The sequence below is a fragment of the Schistocerca piceifrons genome, chromosome 5, assembly GCF_021461385.2.
Source record: "Schistocerca piceifrons isolate TAMUIC-IGC-003096 chromosome 5, iqSchPice1.1, whole genome shotgun sequence".
Lineage (NCBI taxonomy): Eukaryota > Metazoa > Arthropoda > Insecta > Orthoptera > Acrididae > Schistocerca > Schistocerca piceifrons.
Genome location: NC_060142.1, coordinates 11804658 through 11826510, shown reverse-complemented (window position 1 = coordinate 11826510; position 21853 = coordinate 11804658). Strand labels below are relative to the sequence as shown.

Genomic DNA, 21853 nt, shown 5'->3' with positions numbered 1-21853 from the left:
AATCTATGGAACACTATTACTAGTACTCGAAAATTAAAGCTTCCTAAAAACAAAAAACACACGGAAAAAGAAGTGACAAGTAAGAAAAACACAGTTAATACTTAAATTTATATAGCTTGCTGCACAGCAGATGTGAAGCAGACGGCAGTTACGACGACACGCTACAGAATTGATGTGTGGGATTAGACCCAATAATTTATTGTTAAGGCTAGTGGAATCCCCTAAACTAACAGAAGTGGGAAGTGGTTATGGAGGAGAAAAAGAAAACAGCAAGGACAAATATTAGGAAGAAGGCCTTGGAAAGAAAGAGAAGACATGATGCTAGGGCCCCTCCCACAAATTTTCAGTTGGTACTCGTTAAAACTAAGGAAAGGTCAGAAAAGCTGTCTAGAAACCAAGAAATTCACAGAGCAGTAAGTGGGTCCTTTTAGAATAGTGGACAAGCCTCATGTGAATCAATGCCTACAGGATAGATTATTGTAAGACACACAGACCTTAGAGGTGATTATCAATAAATCTGTGAAAATAAGATTGTCTGACAATGAGATTCCCATCAATCGAGATAACGGTTATCAGCTGAACTCTGCTTGTAATACTGTTATAGAGAAACTTCGTAGTCGACGTAGTTATCTGCATGAAGATGGAAGTTGTCCTGACACCGATGCGCCAGGCTTTCACAGCGAAGGGCATAAGGTGCAGCGCACGGAGCCGTTATGAACGCGCATGCTGAGCAGCGCATGCGCAATGTCACCTCAGAAGGCTTTAAATAGCGGAGCTCAATGCGTACTCGCCAGTACTACTACAGTGGCATTCACCTGAAGATGGCCAGAAGACTGCGCTGAAATATCGTGGCAGGACGTTACTGATATCCGGCAGTTCTCCCGTATTTTTATGGAACAATCTGTAGGTAATTAGTTTTGGTTTGTCTGATACAAATTATGTCACAGTAATAATTTTGCAGTTATATGACCCCAAATGTACTTGACGGTAATTTTCAGCTCATAGGGGGTATGTAATGTAGCTAATTATTACAAATTGTCATCAAGCATTGCGAGCATAGCTTGCTGCTGAGGTGGGAGAAGAGCAGATTTTTGGTTCTCACACTGGCACAGCTGACACTGGCAACTGGGCCGAGCAAGCCGTATACTTGCCTAACGCTGTGTGAAATACATTACACATACTCCCAACAAATCTGAAGAAGTACTATTAAATATTAATCAAACTTTTCCATATTTAGAATACCAAATTGTATGAACAACACAACCATACTTTTAAAATTTCATAAAAATAACATTAATACTTCCAGAGACATAAATTTTTACCTAAAATACTTAACAACAGTGCTGGAAATGTAAAACTGAATTAGAGACTGTAATATATTCATCTATAGTATTTACTGAAACTAAAACGCAGATGATAGGTACATATAACCAAATTTTCTGGAATTTTTTTTAGTTTCATTGCCACAAATTACTGACATTAGGAAAATTATTATTTCATCGTATTTTCGTTGTGTGAGAGTCTTTGAGGGACAGAGAGAGTGAATGCGGGACATATGTAAAGTGAGAATGTTATGATGTTGTTGTTGTGGTCTTCAGTCCAGAGACTGGTTTGTTGCAGCTCTCAATGCTACTCTATCCTGTGCAAGCTGCTTCATCTCCCAGTATCTACTGCAACCTACATCCTTCTGAATGTGTTTAGTTTATTCATCTCTTGGTCTCCCTCTACGATTTTTACCCTCCAATACTAAATTGATGATCACTCGATGCCTCAGAACATCCCCTACCAACCGATCCCTACTTCTAGTCAAGTTGTGCCACAAATTTCTCGTCTCCCCAATTCTGTTCAATACGTCCTCATTAGTTATGTGACCTACCCATCTAATCTTCAGCATTCTTCTGTAGTACAACATTTCGAAAGCATCTATTCTCTTCTTGTCTAAACTATGTATCATCCATGTTTCACTTCCATACATGGCTACACTACATACAAATACTTTCAGAAACGACTTCCTGACAAATCTATACTCGATGTTAAGAAATTTCTCTTCTTCAGATACGCTTTCCTCGCCATTGCCAGGCTACATTTTGTATCCTCTCTACTTCGACCATCATCAGATATTTTGCTGCCCAAATAGCAAAATTCATTTACTACTTTTAGCGTCTTATTTCCTAATCTAATTCCCACAGCCTCACCCGATTTAATTCGACTACATTCCATTATTCTCATTTTGCTTTTGTTGCTGTTCATCTTATATCCTCCTTTCAAGACACGGTCCATTCTGTTCAGCTGCTCTTCCAAGTCCTTTGCTATCTCTGACAGAATTACAATATCATCGGTGAATCTCAGAATTTTTATTTCTTCTCCATGGATTTTAATACCTACTCCAAATTTTTCTTTTGTTTCCTGTACTGCTTGCTCAGTATACAGACTTAATAACATCGGGGATAGGTTACAAACCTGTCTCACTCCCTTCACAACTGGTGCTTCCCTTTCATGCCCCTTGACTCTTATAACTGCCACCTGGTTTCTGTACAATTTGTAAATAGTCTTTCACTCCCTGTATTTTACCCCTGCCACCTTCAGAATATGAAAGAGAGTATTCCAATCAACATTGTCAAAAGCTTTCTCTAAGTCTACAAATGCTAGAAACGTAGCCTTGCCTTTCCTTAATCTATTCTCTAAGATAAGTCGTAGGGTCAGTAGTGCCTCACATGTTCCAACATCTCTACGGAATCCAAACTGATATTCCGCGAGGTCGGCTTCTACCAGTTTTTCCATTCGTCTGTAAAGAATTCGTGTCAGTATTTTGCAGCCGTGGCTTATTAAACTGATAGTTCGGTAATTATCACATCTGTCAGCACCTGCTTTCTTTGGGATTGGAATTATTATATTCTTCTTGAAGTCTGAGGGTATTTTGCCTGTCTCATACATCTTGCTCACCAGATGGCAGAGTTTTGTCAGGGCTGGCTCTCCCAAGGCTATCAGTAGTTCTAATGGAATGTTGTCTACTGCCGGGGCCTTTTTTGACTTAGGTCTTTCAGTGCTCTGTCAAACTCTTCACACAGTATCATAAACCCCATTTCATCTTCTTCTACCTCCTCTTCCATTTCCATACTATTGTCCTCAAAAACATCACCCTTGTATAGATCTTCTATATACTCCTTCCACCTTTCTGCCTTCCCTTCTTTGCTTAGAACTGGGTTTCCATCTGAGATCTTGATATTCACGCAAGTGGTTCTTTTTTTCTCCAAAGGTCTCCTTAATTTTCCTGTAAGCAGTATCTATCTTACCCCTAGTGAAACATGCTTCTATATCCTTACATTTGTCCTCTAGCCAAACTTGCTTAGCCATTTTGCACTTCCTGTCAATCTCATTTTTGAGACATTTGTATTCCTTTTTTCCTTATTAAACCTACTCCTGCATTACCCCTATTTGACTTTGTATTTATAACTCTGTATTCACCTGACCAGAAGTCTTGTTCATCCTACCACCAGACTTCACTAATTCCCACTGTATCTAACTTTAACCTATCCATTTCCCTTTTTAAATTTTCTAACCTACCTGCCCGATTAAGGGATCTGACATTCCACACTCCGACCCATAGGACGCCAGTTTTCTTTCTCCTGATAATGATGTCCTCCTGAGTACTCCCTGCCCGAAGATCTGAATGGGGGACTATTTTAGTTCCGGAATATTTTACCCACGAGGACGCCATCATCATTTAACCATACAGTAAAGCTGCATCCCCTCGGGAAAAATTATGGCTGTAGTTTCCCCTTAGTTTCAGCCGTTCACAGTACCAGCACAGCAAGGCCACTTTGGTTAGTGTTACAAGGCCACATCAGTCAATCATCCTGACTGTTGCCCCTGCAACTACCGAAAAGGCAGCTGTCCCTCTTCAGGAACCACATACTTGTCTGGCCTCTCAACAGATACCCCTCCATTGTGGTTGCACCTACGGTATTGCTATCTGTATCGCTGAGGCACGCAATCCTCCCCACCAATGGCAAGGTCCATGGTTTATGTGATATTATATCAAAACTATGTAATGTATGTGTGAGTATTTGTTGTGCAATAAGGTAATTTATGGTGAATGTCCGTGTGAGCTCGATTTTGTAAAAGGTAGCCAGAAGGGGCATTGAGTGTTAAATTTATTAGTAATTTATTTTGTGGAAAGGAATTTTACTTTGTTTTCATTAAATTTTATTTAGTTTAGGACCTATGGAAGTTCTAGTCAAATTACTTGTGGTAATCTGATTTGCTGACATTAGAAATACTGTGAGTATAGAAGTGCTCAATATGATCTGACTGGCACACACACTAGACAATAGGAATACAGCATTTCCCATGCAATAGAGTAGGGCTTCACGCCTCGGCTCTAGAAGTCGATACAGTAGCTTGGTAGCACACGAAGAAATTCACGTGTTTGTTTGGTTCTCGTATCGTTGACAAAAAGAGACTACAATGCTGAGTATTTTGTGAAAGTTAGAGCTTTGCGAGTGTTTTCTTTTAGGAGATATTCACGTGTCAACATTTCATGTCGTACATAAACTCCGTGTGGTATCTTTCATGCAGATTACGAGACATTATGGCGAACATTTCTTTATAAGAAGTCTACTGAACAACTGAATGTGTTACTCATAAGCAGTCATGGGTCAGTGATTGTTTAGGATGTTCAAAATATCAGGTTAGACTAAGTATCTTCCGGCTGCTTTTGGGTGTGAAATTTTAACAGAGAAGTCAGTAACTTTGCATAATTAAACACAATCTTGATAGCCATTTTGTGTGGTTTAAAGGCAATAAACCAACTTAAAAGAAATTTTACACATTTTCGTAAAGAAGTCATGCAAGAATATTGGACGCTCAATAATTTAACTAACTTTCAGCTACTGCCCGTGTAGTGGAGTTATGCAGCCTTTATGTATTAGATATTTAGTTGAATTTTTGTCAACACTGCTTTTGTCGGCTAAACAAGTACCTAGCATAACAGAGTGAACGGGCAGACAAACTGAAACCTATCCAGGTAGGTGGACTGATTATTTAAAGGAGAGACAAACCCACCCCACCACAAGGTGTAGGTGGGGATTGGAGTGGGGTGGGAGGTGGCTGTTGCTGCACCGTGTGTGGGGGGAGGGGGGGGGGGGGGAGTGAGGGGGTTTGGGGAGATTGGCTCGGGTATTTCATAGTGCCAATTTTTGTTTCCTCTCAGGTAAGATATATTAGCCCAAAGCAGTAATTTGACTGCAGTTCCTCAACATCGGTACCTTGTATGGAATAATATTCATCTCTTTAACACACTGTGAAATATCAAATACTTTAAAAATTAATGTTTTATAAAATTCAGTGAAACAAAATACCAATGCGAAATTTAAAAACACAATTCCATGAGATCACCTGCAATTCCTGCTTTTTTCAATTCCCTTACAATTCCAGGTTTTCCAGGTATTACAGAAGAATCACCATCCTGACACTATCTCATGTCATATAAACTGTTTGAGATATCAAAACAAGATCTACTCATACTGCAGTAAATGAGTAACTGTAGACTTTTGAATGGGATGCTGTAATTTTGTTAAGAGCATTTGAAAGCTGGTGAAATGAGAATTAGTGTGGCTTTGCAGCAAAACATTTGAAGAAATCACACATTTACTTTTATAACGAGAATGTCATTTTTCATAAGCATTTCACTCTAATTGTACACAGTTCCTCCTCCTCCTGTTTCAGTATTCTGCTGCAGCTGCAACAGCACTACAACATTAGTGAGGTGACATAGTGAAAACTCTAACAATGGATAATCCACATTGGAATGTAACAATATTCTGAGAAGGAAAGTTGCTACTCACCATATAGTAGAGATGCTAAGTCACAGATACGCACAACAAAAAGATTTTCACACTTAAAGCTTTCGGCCAATGGCCTTTGTCAACACGCGCGCACACACACAGATGCGCGCGCGCCCACACACACACACACACACACACACACACACACACACACACACACACACACACACCCGCGCGCGCGACTGCAGTTTCATGCAACTGAAACCACTGAGACTGCAGTTTCATGCAACTGAAACCACTGAGACTGCAGTCGTGTGTGTGTGTGTGTGTGTGTGTGTGTTTTGACAAAGGCCAAAAGCTTTAATTGTCAAAATCTTTTTGTTGTGCTTATCTGCGACTGAGCATCTCCTCTACATGGTGAGTAGCAACTTTCCTTCTCAGAATAATGTGAAAACTCTGCTTCTTTTGCGAAAATATGCAAATTTTAACAAAGCAATAAGAGAAATGTGGGTGTTACTTGAAATTCACCATTGATGAGTGACAGCCTTTCAAGTAAGAAGTTTTAGTTGCTACAAGTATAATGAAACCACTGGACCAATGACTACATTGAAAAACTTATACAACTCTACTGTGAAACACATTGATTGTGAAAATTGACACACGAACATTATGCAAACAAAAGCGTAAAAAATAGGGCATACAAAGAAATGGTTGAAAGATTTCTAGACAGTTGTCCAATTATGGACCCAAGTATTATAAAAAACTAAGTTGTAAAATTTGAAATGAACTTTCAGAAAAACATTCTTTATTTGTGTGACTGTATTACCAGCAGCTGCTTTGTAACAACTGAAGGTATTTTAAATCTGTCTTCGCAACAACGGTACAAGAAACAACAGCATCAAACAAGGGAATACCTAAAAAACATGCAAGCAGAAAGCATTTCCTAAGGTAACTGAAACTTGGATGTAACATATCATAAGTAACATCAACACCTTTTTTAATGAACTGTTTCAGATGTAAAAAGCAAGCCAGATTGTAAATATATTTCATTACAGACCCCTGATGACACTTTATTTCAATACAATAACGCACATTTGATGACAAAAATAAGCATGTTGTTGTAGTGGCAAAGACAGATTTAAAGTACCTGCAGTAAATTCAGAATAAGCTCAGAAAGATTTAGGCTTCTCGAATGAAGCATAAAATGAGCGGGGGACGGTATTGTCTAAATCGACACTATTGTGGACATCAATAAACTGTTGGTTGCATTACGTTCTTTATTGTGGGCTGTTATCCACTATGTTATGTACATTATTTTACAGGTATTGCTCAATTTTTCTTTAGAGAAATATACAAGTACCAACAGCAACTGCTACAATTTTCTTGCAAGCATTGTCCATACTTTCTTTTGAATATATTAATTACTTTCAGATTGCAAAACAGGCTACAGTACATAAAATGTTTATAACATGCCAGACTGTGCAACATATTTGTGGTGAGAGACCGTCACAGCTCTCTAAATCTGTCGTCCACAGTCTTCAGACTGATGAACATGCATCGCAGTTAAGGGGACGGTGGAAAAATATTGAAAATCTGCAAATTTATGCCACAAGCAATCGGACTCTGCCTCCAGACAGATCAGAGAGACTAGATCAGACGTGTGGGAGACGTACATCAGCTGTAAACCACGGCTCCCGTGTTAACTGACACGACCCATCAGAGATACCCGCGGAACAGGCCCATTGTAGAAGTACATACGTGTGGGGCGGGCTATTTGCACCTGCAGTCACGAGACACTGATGACACGTCAACGAACCAAGATGACAGTGACTGGTCCACATGTACTCCCAGATCTGAAACTACTCCTCATGTCACCCTGCCGCTCTCGTCAGCAACAGCTCGTCTAATGGCGAACGATGGTGACAGTGCCAACTGCGAGCCGGGGGTGTGCCCGGGAGGGTAAGTGCTGCAGGTAGGAGGTGGGTGTCACTTGGCAGCCGGTGATGGCCCGAGGTGTCTCTGTAGAACGACCATTTCGTTGCTGAAATCAGATTTTCCCTGACAATTTCCTATTGCATTTGAAACGCCCTGATGTTCTCTGACTCTTCTTTGGGCCAAATGAATGAGAGAAGGCTAACAAAACAAATACTTGTGTATCTGTGGAAAAAGAGACCGACAATACTAGGAATTACACAAATAAGAAAATGTTGTTGTTGTTGTTGTTGTTGTTGTTGTTGTTTTTGTTTTCAGTCCTGAGACTGGTTTGATGCAGCTCTCCATGCTACTCTATCCTGTGCAAGCTTCTTCATCTCCCAGTACTTACTGCAACCTACATCCTTCTGAATCTGCTTAGTGTATTCATCTCTTGGTCTCCCTCTACGATTTTTACCCTCCATGGTGCCCTCCAATGCTAAATGCCTCAGAACATGTCCTACCAACCGGTCCCTTCTTCTTGTCAAGTTGTGCCACAAACTCCTCTTCTCCCCAATTCTATTCAATACCTCCTCATTAGTTATGTGATCTACCTATCTAATCTTCAGCATTCTTCTGTAGCACCACATTTCAAAAGCTTCTATTCTCTTCTTGTCCAAACTATTTATCGTCCATGTTTCACTTCCATACATGGCTACACTCCATACAAATATTTTCAGAAACAACTTCCTGACACTTATATCTACACTCAATGTTAACAAATTCCTCTTCTTCAAAAACGCTTTCCTTGCCATTGCCAGTCTACATTTTATATCCTCTCTACTTCGACCATCATCAGTTATTTTGCCCCCAAACTAGCAAAACTCCTTTACTACTTTAAGTGTCGCATTTCCTTATCGAATTCCCTCAGCATCAACTGACTCAATTCGACTACATTCCGTTATTCTCATTTTGCTTTTGTTGATGTTCATCTTATATCCTCCTTTCAAGACACTGTCCATTCTGTTCAGCTGCTCTTCCAAGTCCTTTGCTGCCTCGGACAGAATTACGATGTCATCGGCGAATCTCAGAGTTTTTATTTCTACTCCATGGATTTTAATACCTACTCCGAATTTTTCTTTTGTTTCCTTTACTGCTTCCTCAATATAAAGATTGAATAACATCGGGGACAGGCTACAACCCTGTCTCATTCCCTTCCCAACTGCTGCTTCCCTTTCATGACCCTCTACTCTTAGAACTGCCATCTGGTTTCTGTACAAATTCTAAATAGCCTTTCGCTCCCTGTATTTTACCACTGCCACCTTTAGAATTTGAAAGAGAGTATTCCAGTCAACAGTGTCAAAAGCTTTCTCCAAGTCCACAAATGCTAGAAATGTAGCCTTGCCTTTCCTTAATCTATTTTCTAAGATAAGTCGTAGGGTCAGTATTGCCTCACGTGTTCCAACATTACTGCGGAATCCAAACTGATCTTCGCTGAGGTCGGCTTCTACCAGTTTTTCCATTCGTCTGTTAAGACTTCACGTTAGTATTTTGCAGCTGTGACTTATTAAACTGATAGTTCGGTAGTTTTCACATCTGTCAACACCTGCTTTCTTTGGGATTGCAGTTATTATATTCTTCTTGAAGTCTGAGGGTATTACGCCTGTCTCGTACATCTTGCTCACCAGATGGTAGAGTTTTGTCAGGACTGGCTCTCCCAAGGGCGTAAGTAGTTCCAACGAAATGTTGTCTACTCCCGGGGCCTTGTTTCGACTCGGGTCTTTCAGTGCTCTGTCAAACTCTTCACGCAGTATTGTATCTCCCATTTCATCTTCTTCTACCTCCTCTTCCATTTACATAATATTGTCCTCAAGTACATCGCCCTCGTATGGACCCTCTATATACTCCTTCCACCTTTCTGCTTTCCCTTCTTTGCTTAGAACTGGGTTTTCATCTGAGCTCTTGATATTCATACAAGTGGTTCTCTTTTCCCTGAAGGTCTCTTTAATTTTCCTGTATACAGTATTTATCTTACCCCTAGCGAGATAAGCCTCTACATCGTTACATTTGTCCTCTAGCCATCCCTGCTTAGCCATTTTGCACTTCCTGTCAATCTCATTTTTTAGACGTTTGTATTCCTTTTTGCCTGCTTCATTTACTGCATTTTTATATTTTCTCCTTTCATCAATTAAATTCAATATTTCTTCTGTTACCCACGGATGTCTACTAGCCCTTGTCTATTTACCTACTTGATCCTCTGCTGCCTTCACTGCTTCATCCCTCAGAGCTACCCATTCTTCTTCTACTGTATTCTTTCCCCCATTCCTGTCAATTGTTCCCTTACGCTCTCCCTGAAACACTGTACAACCTCTGGTTCTTTCAGTTTATCCAGGTCCCATCTCCTTAAATTCCCACCTGTTTGCAGTTTCTTCAGTTTTAATCTACAGTTCATAACCAATAGGTTGTGGTCAGAGTCTTACAATTTAAAACCTGGTTCCTAAATCTCTGTCTTACCATTATATAATCTATCTGATACCTTCTAGTATCTCCAGGATTCTTCCATGTATACAACCTTCTTTTATGAATCTTCAACCAAATGTTAGATATGATTAAGTTATGCTCTGTGCAAAATTCTACCAGACGGCTTCCTCTTTCATTTCTCTCCCCCAATCCATATTCACCCACTATGTTTCCTTCTCTCCCTTTTCCTACTCTCGAATTCCAGTCAGTCATGACTATTAAATTTTCATCTCCCTTCACTACCTGAATAATTTCTTTTATCTCATCATACATTTTATCAACTTCTTCATCATCTGCAGAGCTAGTTGGCATATAAACTTGTACTACTGTAGTAGGCATGGGCTTCGTGTCTATCTTGACCACAATAATGCGTTCACTATGCTGTTTATAGTAGCTTACCCGCACTCCTATTTTTTTATTCATTATTCAATCTACTTCTGCATTACCCCTATTTGATTTTGTATTTATAACCCTGTATTCACCCGACCAGAAGTCTTGTTCCTCCCGCCACCGAACTTCACTAATTCCCACTATATCTAACTTCAACCTATCCATTTCCGTTTTTAAATTTTCTAACCTACCTGCCCGATTAAGGGATGTGACATTCCACGCTCCGATCTGTAGAACGCCAGTTTTCTTTCTCCTGATAACGACATCCTCTTGAGTAGTCCCCGCCCGGAGATTCGAATGGGGGACTATTTTACCTCCGGAATATTTTGCCCAAGAGGACGCCATCATCATTTAACCATACAGTAAAGCTGCATACCCTGGGGAAAAATTACGGCGGTAGTTCCCCTTGCTTTCAGCCGTTCGCAGTACCAGCACAGCAAGGTCGTTTTGGTTATTGTTACAAGGCCAGATCAGTCACTCATCCAGACTGTTGCCCCTGCAACTGCTGAAAAGGCTGCTGCCCCTCTTCAGCATCCACACGTTTGTCTGGCCCCTCAACAGATACCCCTCCGTTGTGGTTGCACCTACGGTACGGCCATCTATATCGCTGAAGCACGCAAGCCTCCCCACGAACGGCAAGGTCCATGGTTCATGGGGGTAGGAATAAGAAAATACCTACAAAGAATAGTATTTTATTCTTAAAATAATTTCTTTTTGTGTCTTTAACATTTCTTTAATAAGACAATACCTACAAAGAAATATTAAACACACAGAAAGAAATTATTTTAAGAATAAAATACTAAATTAAGTAGCCTGCCGAAGCAAAAACAAAATAAAAAAATAAGAAATGACAAACAACATAAACAGATGAAGTGGCAAGAGAGTATGGGGAAGAAGAAAAACAAGAACTGCCAAAAACAGGAAACAATGATTATGGCAGAGAGATTCATGTTGTTGCATTTTTTTTTTTCTTTTTTTTTTTGGTGTGGTTTGAGGGCGCACAACTTCAACGGTCATTAGCGCCCAGACTACGTTAGGAATGCACCGCGAGTCACAAGTTTAAAACAGCAACGAAATGGAAAACACGATAAAAGACAGACTGACAGGCATAGGATTAAAAAAAGAAAACAGCATAATCAAATGTCCTTTGAGAGGGTTGTCAAATTGATAAAATGAAGAACGCGAGCAGCTGCTCGTGGGTCATCCGCTAAAATGGCTTCTACAGTACATGGCAGGCCAAGGTCAAGACGCAGGGTGTTAAAATCCGGACAGGACGTTAAAATGTGGCGGACCATCAGCAATTGCCCACATGGGCAGAACGGCGCCGGCGCAGCCGTCAGCAGATGGCGATGGCTGTACCGGCAGTGTCCAATTCGTAACCGGGCCAAAACTACCTCCTCCCGCTGAGAAGGGCGTGAGGAGGACGTCCAAGCCACGGTAAGAGGTTTCAAGGCCCGAAGCTTGTTGTCTGTAAGTGCAGCCCAATCGGCATGCCACAGCGATAAAATGCGCCGACAAAAGACCCTGCTACAATCTGACGAAGGGACACAACAAGAAGCTGTCCGAGGCTGGAGGACCGCAGCCTTGGCCACGGCATCTGCAGCTTCGTTCCCAGGGATACCGACATGGCCAGGAACCCACATAAAGCTAACCGGAGAACCGACGTCCACCAGCTGCTGAAGAGAGCGTTGGATCCGGTGCACGAAAGGGTGAACTGGGTACGGATCACTGAGGCTCTGGATAGCGCTCAGGGAATCGGAGCAGATGACATATGCAGAATGTCGGTGGCGGCAGATGTAAAGAACAGCCTGGTAGAGGGCAAAGAGCTCAGCTGTGAAGACCGAACAATGGCCATGGAGCCGGTATTTGAAACTTTGTGCCCCGACAATAAAAGAACACCCGACCCTGTCATTGGTCTTAGAGCCATCTGTATAAATGAAGGTCATATTAATGAACTTCGAACGAAGTTCGACAAAACGGGAGTGGTAGACTGAACTGGGGGTAACCTCCTTCGGGAGCGAGCAGAGGTCAAGGTGGACGCGAACCTGAGCCTGGAGCCAAGGTGGCGTGTGGCTCTCGCCCACTCGAAAGGTTGCAGGGAGTGAAAAATTAAGGTGTTGAAGGAGGCGACAAAAGCGAACTCCAGGGGGTAGCAGGGCAGAGACATACAACCCGTATTGACTGTCGAGAGAGTCATCAAAAAAGGAACGATAAGACAGGTGGTCGGGCATTGCCAGTAGCCGACAGGCATACCGACAAAGCAGTATATCGCGCCGGTAGGTGAGTGGCAACTCACCAGCATCAGCATGAAGACTCTCGACGGGACTAGTATAAAACACTCCGATCGCAAGTCGTAAACCCCGATGTTGTATGGAGTTGAGGCGGCGTAAGATGGATGGCCGTGCAAAGGAGTATACGAAGCTCCCATAATCCAGCTTGGAGCGGACGATCGACCGATATAGGCGAAGTAGGACGGTTCGATCCGCTCCCCATGACATACCACTGAGAACACGGAGGACATTTAGAGAACGGGTACAACGGGCAGCCAAATATGGCATGTGGAGACCAACTAAGTTTCCTGTCAAATGTAAGACCTAAAAATTTTGTTGTCTCCACGAATGGGAGAGCAACGGGACCGAGTCGTAAGGACGGTAGGAGAAACTCTTTGTAGCGCCAGAAGTTAATACAGACCGTCTTCTCGGCAGAAAAACGGAAGCCATTGGCGACACTCCAGGAGTAAAGACGGTCAAGAGAACGCTGAAGACAGCGCTCCAGGGAACACGTACGCTGCGCGCTGCAATAGATGGTAAAATCATCCACGAAAAGGGAGCCTGATACATCAGCTGGGAGGCAATCCATTATTGGATTGATCGCTATGGCGAAGAGAGCGACGCTCAAAACTGAGCCCTGTGGCACCCCATTCTCCTGGCGAAAGGTGTCTGACAGGACAGAACCCACACGTACCCTGAACTGTCGATCCATTAAAGAGGAACGAATAAAAAGAGGGAGGCGACCGCGAAGGCCCCATGTATGCATGGTGCGGAGAATGCCCGCCCTCCAACAGGTGTCGTAAGCCTTCTCCAAATCAAAGAACACAGCCGCGGTCGGGCACTTCCTCAAGAAGTTATTCATAATGAAGGTCGACAAGGTAACCAGACGGTCAACAGCAGAGCGGCGCCTACAAAATCCACATTGTACATTGGTAAGTAGGCGGCGAGACTCGAGCAGCCAAACCAATCGAGAGTTAACCATTCGCTCCATCACTTTACAGACACAGCTGGTAAGCGAGATGGGTCGATAACTGGAAGGCAAGTACCTGTCCTTCCCCGGCTTCGGAATCGGGACAACAATAGACTCGCGCCAGCATGCGGGAACATGTCCCTCAATCCAGATGCGATTGTAAGTACGAAGAAGAAAACCTTTACCCGCAGGAGAAAAGTTCTTCAGCATCTGAATATGAATAGAATCAGGCCCTGGAGCAGAGGACCGTGATCGGCCAAGTGCGTTTTCGAGTTCCCGCATGGTGAATGGGGCATTATAACTTTCACGATTCGAGGAGCGGAAGTTAGGTGGCCTAGCTTCCTCTGCCTGTTTGCGGGGGTGGAAGGCAGGGTGGTAATGAGCGGAGCTTGAAACCTCTGCGAAAAAGCGGCCGAAGGCATTGAAGACAGCCTCAGGGGCCACAAGGACGTCATTCGCGACCGTCAAGCCAGAAACTGGTGAGTGGACCTTAGTGCCAGATAGCCGCCGCAGGCTACCCCAGACAACAGAAGAAGGAGTAAAACTGTTGAAGGTGCTTGTGAAGGCAGCCCAGCTGGCTTTCTTGCTTTCTTTAATAATACGACGACACTGTGCACATAATCGTTTATAATTGATACAATTCGCCACTGTAGGGTGGCGTTTAAAGGTGCGTAAAGCACGTCAACGAGCACGTAAAGCATCTCTACATGCTGCGGCCCACCAGGGGACCGGTACGCGACGTGGAGAAGAAGTAGGGTGAGGGATGGAATATTCAGCAGCAGTGTGAACGACTTCCGTGAGGTGTGCGACCTGACTATCGCAGCTTGTGAAGGTTTGATCCCGAAAGGTCACCCTGGAAGAGAAGAGCCCCCAGTCTGCTTTGGAGATGGTCCAACTAGATGAGCACAGAGAGGAGGTATGCTGCAGGAGATGGATAACACACGGGAAGTGGTCGCTCGAATATGTATCAGAAAGTGCATACCACTCAAACCGGCGTGCAAGTTGGGGAGTACATATAGAGAGGTCTAAATGGGAATAGGTGTGAGATGTGTCCGAAAGAAAAGTATTGAGGCAGACAAGATTGAGCTGGTTGAAAAGGTCTGCTAACAGGGGGCCCCTCGGGCAGGATGCTGGAGAGCCCCAAAGGGGATGGTGGGCATTGAAGTCTCCAGTTAACAAAAATGGTGCAGGTAGCTGAGCAATAAGTTGCATCATGTCTGCCCTGGTAACGGCAGATGACGATGGAGTGTAAACGGTACAAATGGAAAATGTAAAAGTGGGGAGAGTAATGCGGATGGCAACTGGATGCAGGCCGGTGTGCAACGTGATGGGATCGTAGTAAATATCATCCCGGACCAGCAACATAACCCCTCCATGAGCTGGGATACCTACCACAGGGGGTAGGTCAAAATGCACAGAGGTGTAGTGTGCCAAGGCAATTTGATCGCATGGGCGTAGCTTCGTTTCCTGGAGGGCTACGACGAGCGGACGGTGCAAGCGGAGCAGCAACTTCAAGTCCTCTCGGTTGGAGCGAATGCTGCGAATATTCCAGTGAATAAGTGCCATCGTAAGGAAAAAAAGGAAGATGAAAGAAGGGGTCACCTCGAAGTCCGCTGAGGGCCTGGCTTCGAGCGAGCACTGCCGCCGCTATCAGTAGGCGGACAGTCATCGTCCATTGGGTCTATAGGTTCATCTGCCATCTTGGGAAGATGGCCGGCAGGGGGAGCTTCCTCCGCCGGTGAACGGCCAGATGTTCGGCTACCAGCGGTGCGGCCAGGCGAAACGGATGACGGCCTGGGGCGGCAACCGCTGGGTGGCGCAGGAAAAGAAATGCGCCGTGGCGGAGGAGAACTGTGCTTCCTATGAGCCTTCTTGGAAGGTCGTTTGGTGCAAGTACCGGTCGAAGGCTGGGAGGTCGAGGTACGTAGGAAGTCTGCACGGGACGGTTCCTTCTTGAAGGCCCATGCATCTGATTTCTGGGTCTTCGTCTTAGCAGAAGCTGATGAAGGGGCTGGTGTCTGTGGGGTGATGGGAGGAGGAGGAGACGTCGACCGCGCGATCTTAGCACTGGCCGAACGGACGACTGTGGTGCTGAAGGTCAGATCGCATGTCTGGGTTGCCACCTCCCTGGTAGTCCGAGGAGAGGCGAGGACAGTACCGTATTTCCCCGCTGGGAGCAGCGTGGGCTTCCTACTAGCCAATAGCTTGCGAGCAGCCGAGGTGGATACTTTCTCTTTGACCCGAATTTCTTGGATACAGCGTTCTTCCTTATAGACAGGACAGTCGCGGGAGGATGCGGCATGGTCACCCTGACAGTTCACACAACGAGGAGACGGAGGTGGACAGTCACCCTCATGGGAATCCCTGCCACAAGTGACACATTTAGCCGCATTGGAACAAGACTGTCGAGTGTGATTGAAACGCTGACACTGGTAGCAGCGTGTAGGTGTCGGGACATAGGGGCGAACAGAAATAACCTCGTAGCCCGCCTTGATGCGCGATGGCAGCTTAACACTATCAAAGGTCAAGAAAAGTGTCTGGGTCGGTACAAGGTCATTGTTGACCTTTTTCATGACCCTATGGACAGCCATCACGCCCTGCTCAGCGAGGAAAGATTGAATCTCCTCGTCAGTCAAGCTGTCGAGGGATCTAGTATAGACCACACCACGAGACGAATTCAAAGTTCGGTGAGCCTCCACCCGGACAGGGAACGTGCACAGGAGTGTGGCCCGAAGCAGTTTTTGTGCCTGAAAGGCGCTCTCAGTTTCGAGTAACAAGGTACCATTACGCAACCTGGTACACGAGTTGACAGATCCGGCTATGGCATCTAAGCCCTTCTGGATAACGAAAGGGTTGACAGAGGAAAAATCCTTGCCGTCCTCAGATCGAGAAACTACGAGGAACTGTGGGGCAGGCGGTAGTACTTTTGTTACTGGTAGCTGGTCAAGTTTCCGTTTATGGGCAGAAGTTGAGAGAGAAGAAGAACAGAAATCCATTGAGGAGGAATCCCCCATGACTGCCAGCGTCTCTGATGGCGCGCTCCTTCCTTGTGGGGACCCTCTCAGAGGGCACTCCCGCCTTAGGTGAATGTTTACACCTCAGGTCACACCTCCCGAGAAACAGACGGAGGGACCAATCGGCATGGTCAGAAGGTATCAGCTCAGGCAATCACCCCTCCCCGGGCCTGGCCTTTACCAGGGGGTACGCGCGTGCCTTACATGTCTACCCAGGGCGGGGAATTACGCGTTACCCCGTCACCGGCTACGCGTGCGAACGCGTGGGTCGGCCTTCAGGCGCGCACAGGGAGGAAGGAAGAAGAGGAAAAAGGAGAGGGAGAGGGAGAGGGAGAGGGAGAGGGAGAGGGAGAGGGAGAGGGAGAGGGAGAGGGAGAGGGAGAGGGAGAGGGAGAGGGAGAGGGAGGGGGGGACAGACTGTCTCAAACGCCGAGGCGGAGACCAGAGAAGGCAAGGAGAAGAAGGCAATGAGAAGGCAAGGAGAAGAAGGCACGGAGAAGGCAAGGAGAAGAAGGCAATGAGAAGGCAAGGAGATTTTGCAGGGGAAAGAGTAAGGAAGACAGTGAGGTGGAGAAGAGCAAAGAAAGGAACCAACCAAAGGAAGGAAGAAACGAGAAGTGAAAAAGCAAAATGACCACAAATAGAGGTCGTGGAACCGTCCGTCTCCGGACGCAGGTGCTAACTACCCCCTTGAGGGGGAGGGACTCCTTTTAGTCGCCTCTTACGACAGGCAGGAATACCTCGGGCCTATTCTAATCCCCAGACCCGCAGGGGGGATGTTGTTGCATGTCCTTGTTGGTCAATGCAAAGCTATTATTATTATTATTATTATTATTAGTATTAATAATAATAAAAGATGAAGAAAGCTGCAGTTGTGTCACTCATACAAATTCCCACTAAAACAAAACCCTTACAAAACTTTAGGACAGACAAAATAATATAAATCTCAACGAAGTTGGTTCCTCTTCAACAGTCATTATTTATTTTGCAGTAATTCGGCACAGTACTCAGCTGTTCCTATTACTCTCCAGTACACACATGCCAAAACACCCTGCCCCTCTCCCCCAACAACAGGGAACTGAAATAATGAAGTGACTAATTAGTGTTCAATTATGTGCACAACATTTTTTTTGAAAAGAACCTGTAATATACAGTACTTTACCTGTGCTGCACACTCATCTGAAATGCCGCTGTCTGACTCCAACTCCGACTCTTCCTCTTTCAGAAGTTTGCTCGAAATGAACTGCAAACAGAAGAAAAGTCCCAAATGAGCCAACATTGTCATATCACAAACACGGTATCCTACTGTTAACGTTCCCTGGCAGCACACACACTACTAATAAAATGAAATGACATTTAATTGTGCTATGTACGCCACTATGAAGCAATTCGTATGAACTGTAATTGTTTAACAAAAAAATATTATTTAATTTTGTATGAAGGACATTAGTTATTATTGTAATATTTTCTGTAATAATATTCTCGATGTATTTATGATTGTAATATTTCTATACACATAATGTAATTACGAAATATGTTAATATCTGCGATAAAAAATGTAAAATACAGCCACAGAGGAAAATAATGTTGTATGATCACATAGAGACATTATCAGCAAGAGTATAAATAGGAATACATAATGTGCATTCTTTGTCGTCTTCCTCGAGAGCTGAGAGAGAGAGGAACCTGCGACGTAGCATTTTATGAATGAGTAGACTTCTTTTGTCTGTATCTATCTTTAGCCGCCATTAGAGGAGAAATCACAAAGTTGTGGTCTAAATACATTATAATTTATCAAAATTGTGTATTACTAATTTAAATTAGCTTACCCATGTCATCTATAATATTTCTTTAAAGAATTTTCAGCATTTTTAGCGATTATCGTTGCTGTTGCTGGGCTGTGCCGCGACCGAACGATTTGCAGCGGCGGCAGATTTAAAAAATTGTTCCGCAAAAAAAAAACTAAACCCGTAAATCGGGAGCAGATAAAATTAGCAGTGAATTACGAAATATTTTTCTTTTACAGCGATCCTGAGGCTGACGAAATTTGTTACTGGTTTTACATTTGTGCATTCATAGGCGGATGATTAACGTTGAAGTTGTTAATCTGTTAGTGCTTTCAATTTCTGAAACAAATAACTTAAACGTATAGTGAAGTGTGTTTTGTCAATGATAATTAAACGTTCAGGTCGGCTTGGCAATATTTAACCATTTTATGCTAACAGAGACAGTCTTGTGTTCCATAGCTAATGCCGGGAAAGAATTCAGTAAATATTTAAAAAACCACTGCATTTAGAAAATGTGTGCCAAGGCCGAAATACGTAAAAAATAACAAAACTATTTGAAGCAACGTTTCTTCTCCCCATTTTCAAATCCATTTCATTTTTCTACATAATAAATATATAAACAAACATTTTCTTTTTCATTTCATCGAATTGGTGCCCACTAACGCGGGGCTCGAATAAGCAGTAGCCACAAAATACCCATGAGATAATTAGGGAATTATTGTAGTCGAACTTTGTTGGAGAACAATAAATAATTTTTTCATGTATTGTATGTATTGCCTAACCAATATTGTGTGGTAATACCTGTATATGATTTTTTTGCATGAGAACACTATACACCCAGAGGCAAGCTGAAGAAGAGAGCTCATTATATCAAAAAATTAATTACCTACCACAATACCAGGGGGCAGCTGCACCTAAGATAGATCACCAAAAGGTAAAGCTACAGTGTAGTTGTCCTGTGGGTAGTAAAGTAGCCTCAGTGCAGTGTTCTCGGATCATTCGTGGTGTGCTTGTTGTTAGTGTTCCTTTTTTAAAATAACAGGACATTTGAGTAGTTAGTCATCGTAGTATATAATAAGTGTGTTTCAACAAATGACCATTTCTTGTGTGATTATGTCAGTGAAACCTGAATGTTAGGAGATTTAGTTAAGATTTTGTTTCTTTTGTTGACTATGGTTAGATTGCGTAGTCAGAAAAATATAAACATGGATAATGAACAACAGTTACCAAGCAGTGATACTGAGTTAGAAAGTGGGGCACAAAGTAATGTTAGTGGCGTAGTTCAGGAAGTACAATGTGAGAATCTGGGGGCAGAAGGGCAAGAAATGTTGCCACTGCCAGCCAGCGATTCAGTTGAAAGTAGAAATACTGTGCCACCCACAAGCACTAGACACGGAACAGAGAGTGGTGTGGTGTCAGAAGTGCAATCATTAAGAGTTATGTTCGAGTGCATGCTCAATTTCCAAGCTACGTTTATGCATGAACAAGCAGAGCGTGATCTATGCCAGCATGAGAGAGATTTGCAGTTAATGCAATCTTTGGAAGCTATGCAAAGTGAGATTGTTAGTTTGAGACAAAACTATGAAACCATAGCCAAAGCGGTGCAAGAACTGAGCGAAAGAGTAGATAATATCCAGGTGGCTAACGCCAGTATCGTGGGTGAAATCAGTGTACTGGCTACAGGATGGAAAAATTAGAAATTGACAAGTCAAGCAATAGAGCAGAAAATGTCCGAACAGGCGAACAAAATTGAAAAGGAATTTACAAAAAAAAAAAAAAAAAAAAAAAAAAAAAAAAAATAGACGAGAAGGTGCACGCCGCGATTGAGGCCAAAGACTTGGGCTCTAGTGCGGAAGTGCAGGACCTAAAAAGGGCGGTGCACACAGACATTCCGCTGTGGCAGCGGAATGTCAACCGTCGTCTTGCGGAGCTGGAAACCAGCTTGTTGCATGGCGACGCACAGGCGTGTGTCACGCCAGCCAGGTCCAACAATGATGGCATATAAATACAGCAGTGAAAAATTGCGACTGAGACAGAACAGGCAACCAATGTTAGCGAAACAAACAAATGTCACTCCAAAATAGTAACTGAAGAAAGCCTGATTAAAAACCGACAGTTTCAAATCTTTACAACGGAGAAGAAATCTGTTCACCCTGCAGTATTTATCAAGAGATTTAGAAACATTTTGCTTAGCGTTTGGAGTCATACACAGAAAATACAGTTCGTTATGTCTTACATACAAGGAGATGCTGCATTATGGGCAACCGAAGCAGCTGACAGTTGCGACACATATGAGCAATCTGAAAAGGCATTCTTGGCCAAATATTGGTCAACATGTATTCAGGAGAGATTACGGAAAGAGGTATATAATCCAGAGCCGTATTCTCTACGATTAGGCAATTTGCGAAAATATTTTGAGAAATACATTAATAAGACCCGTTACTGGGACGAGCAGATTTCATCCCGGGATTTGATCAGACTTTTGAAATCACACTTGCCGATACACGTAAAGGAAAAACTTATACACGTACCGGAGAACGACATGGAACATTTGTCTGTTCTGGACTCAGTTGACCTGATTCAGGAGGATGTTAAGGCAGCCTCTGAACAGGCTAGAAGTAATGGAAACGGTTACAGAAATGGTCGAAATAACACGCCTCCATCAAATAATGGAAACGGCGGAGGTAACAATAGGAGACAAGATTATGTACAAAACGGGAATAGAGGTAGAGACCGGAACGGCAATAGTCCGCCGGTGAACAATGACCGGAAAAGGAGGTTCGATGACCGAAATGAAACAGGCCCATCAAGCAATAGTAGATGGAAAAATGCCAGGGGGCTGTGGAACACCAATACCTATAACGATGCAAACCGAACTTGGCCACAGAACCAGAGGCCCAGTCCAGACCGGCAAAACAGTGAAATATATGACAATAACCGACCGCCACCACAAAATGCGCCAATTGCGCAACCGTGGCGGCCGACGCAACACAATTTACACATAGTGGAGGTCAGCGACACAGAGCAGCCACACCCATCCACCAGTAATAATCCAACAAACTAGATTCAGCCGAGATACGCTCTCCATCATCGGCTGAGGTTCGGAGTGACAGCAGCCTGACACAGAATAAAACATCGGAAATCTGTGTCCTGAGGTATAATGACGGGGTACAGATGGGACATGAATTAATAACTGAACCACCCA

General features: G+C 43.5%; 1 protein-coding gene across 1 annotated transcript in view; it reads right to left on the bottom strand.

Moving 5' to 3' along the window:
* LOC124798078 overlaps positions 1-21853 on the bottom strand; it is a 362131-nt gene that overhangs the window by 116126 nt on the left and 224152 nt on the right. The window contains exon 6 of the mRNA XM_047261317.1: positions 18024-18104. Within this exon, the coding sequence (XP_047117273.1) occupies positions 18024-18104 (81 nt within the window). The remainder of the gene's footprint in view (positions 1-18023; positions 18105-21853) is intronic.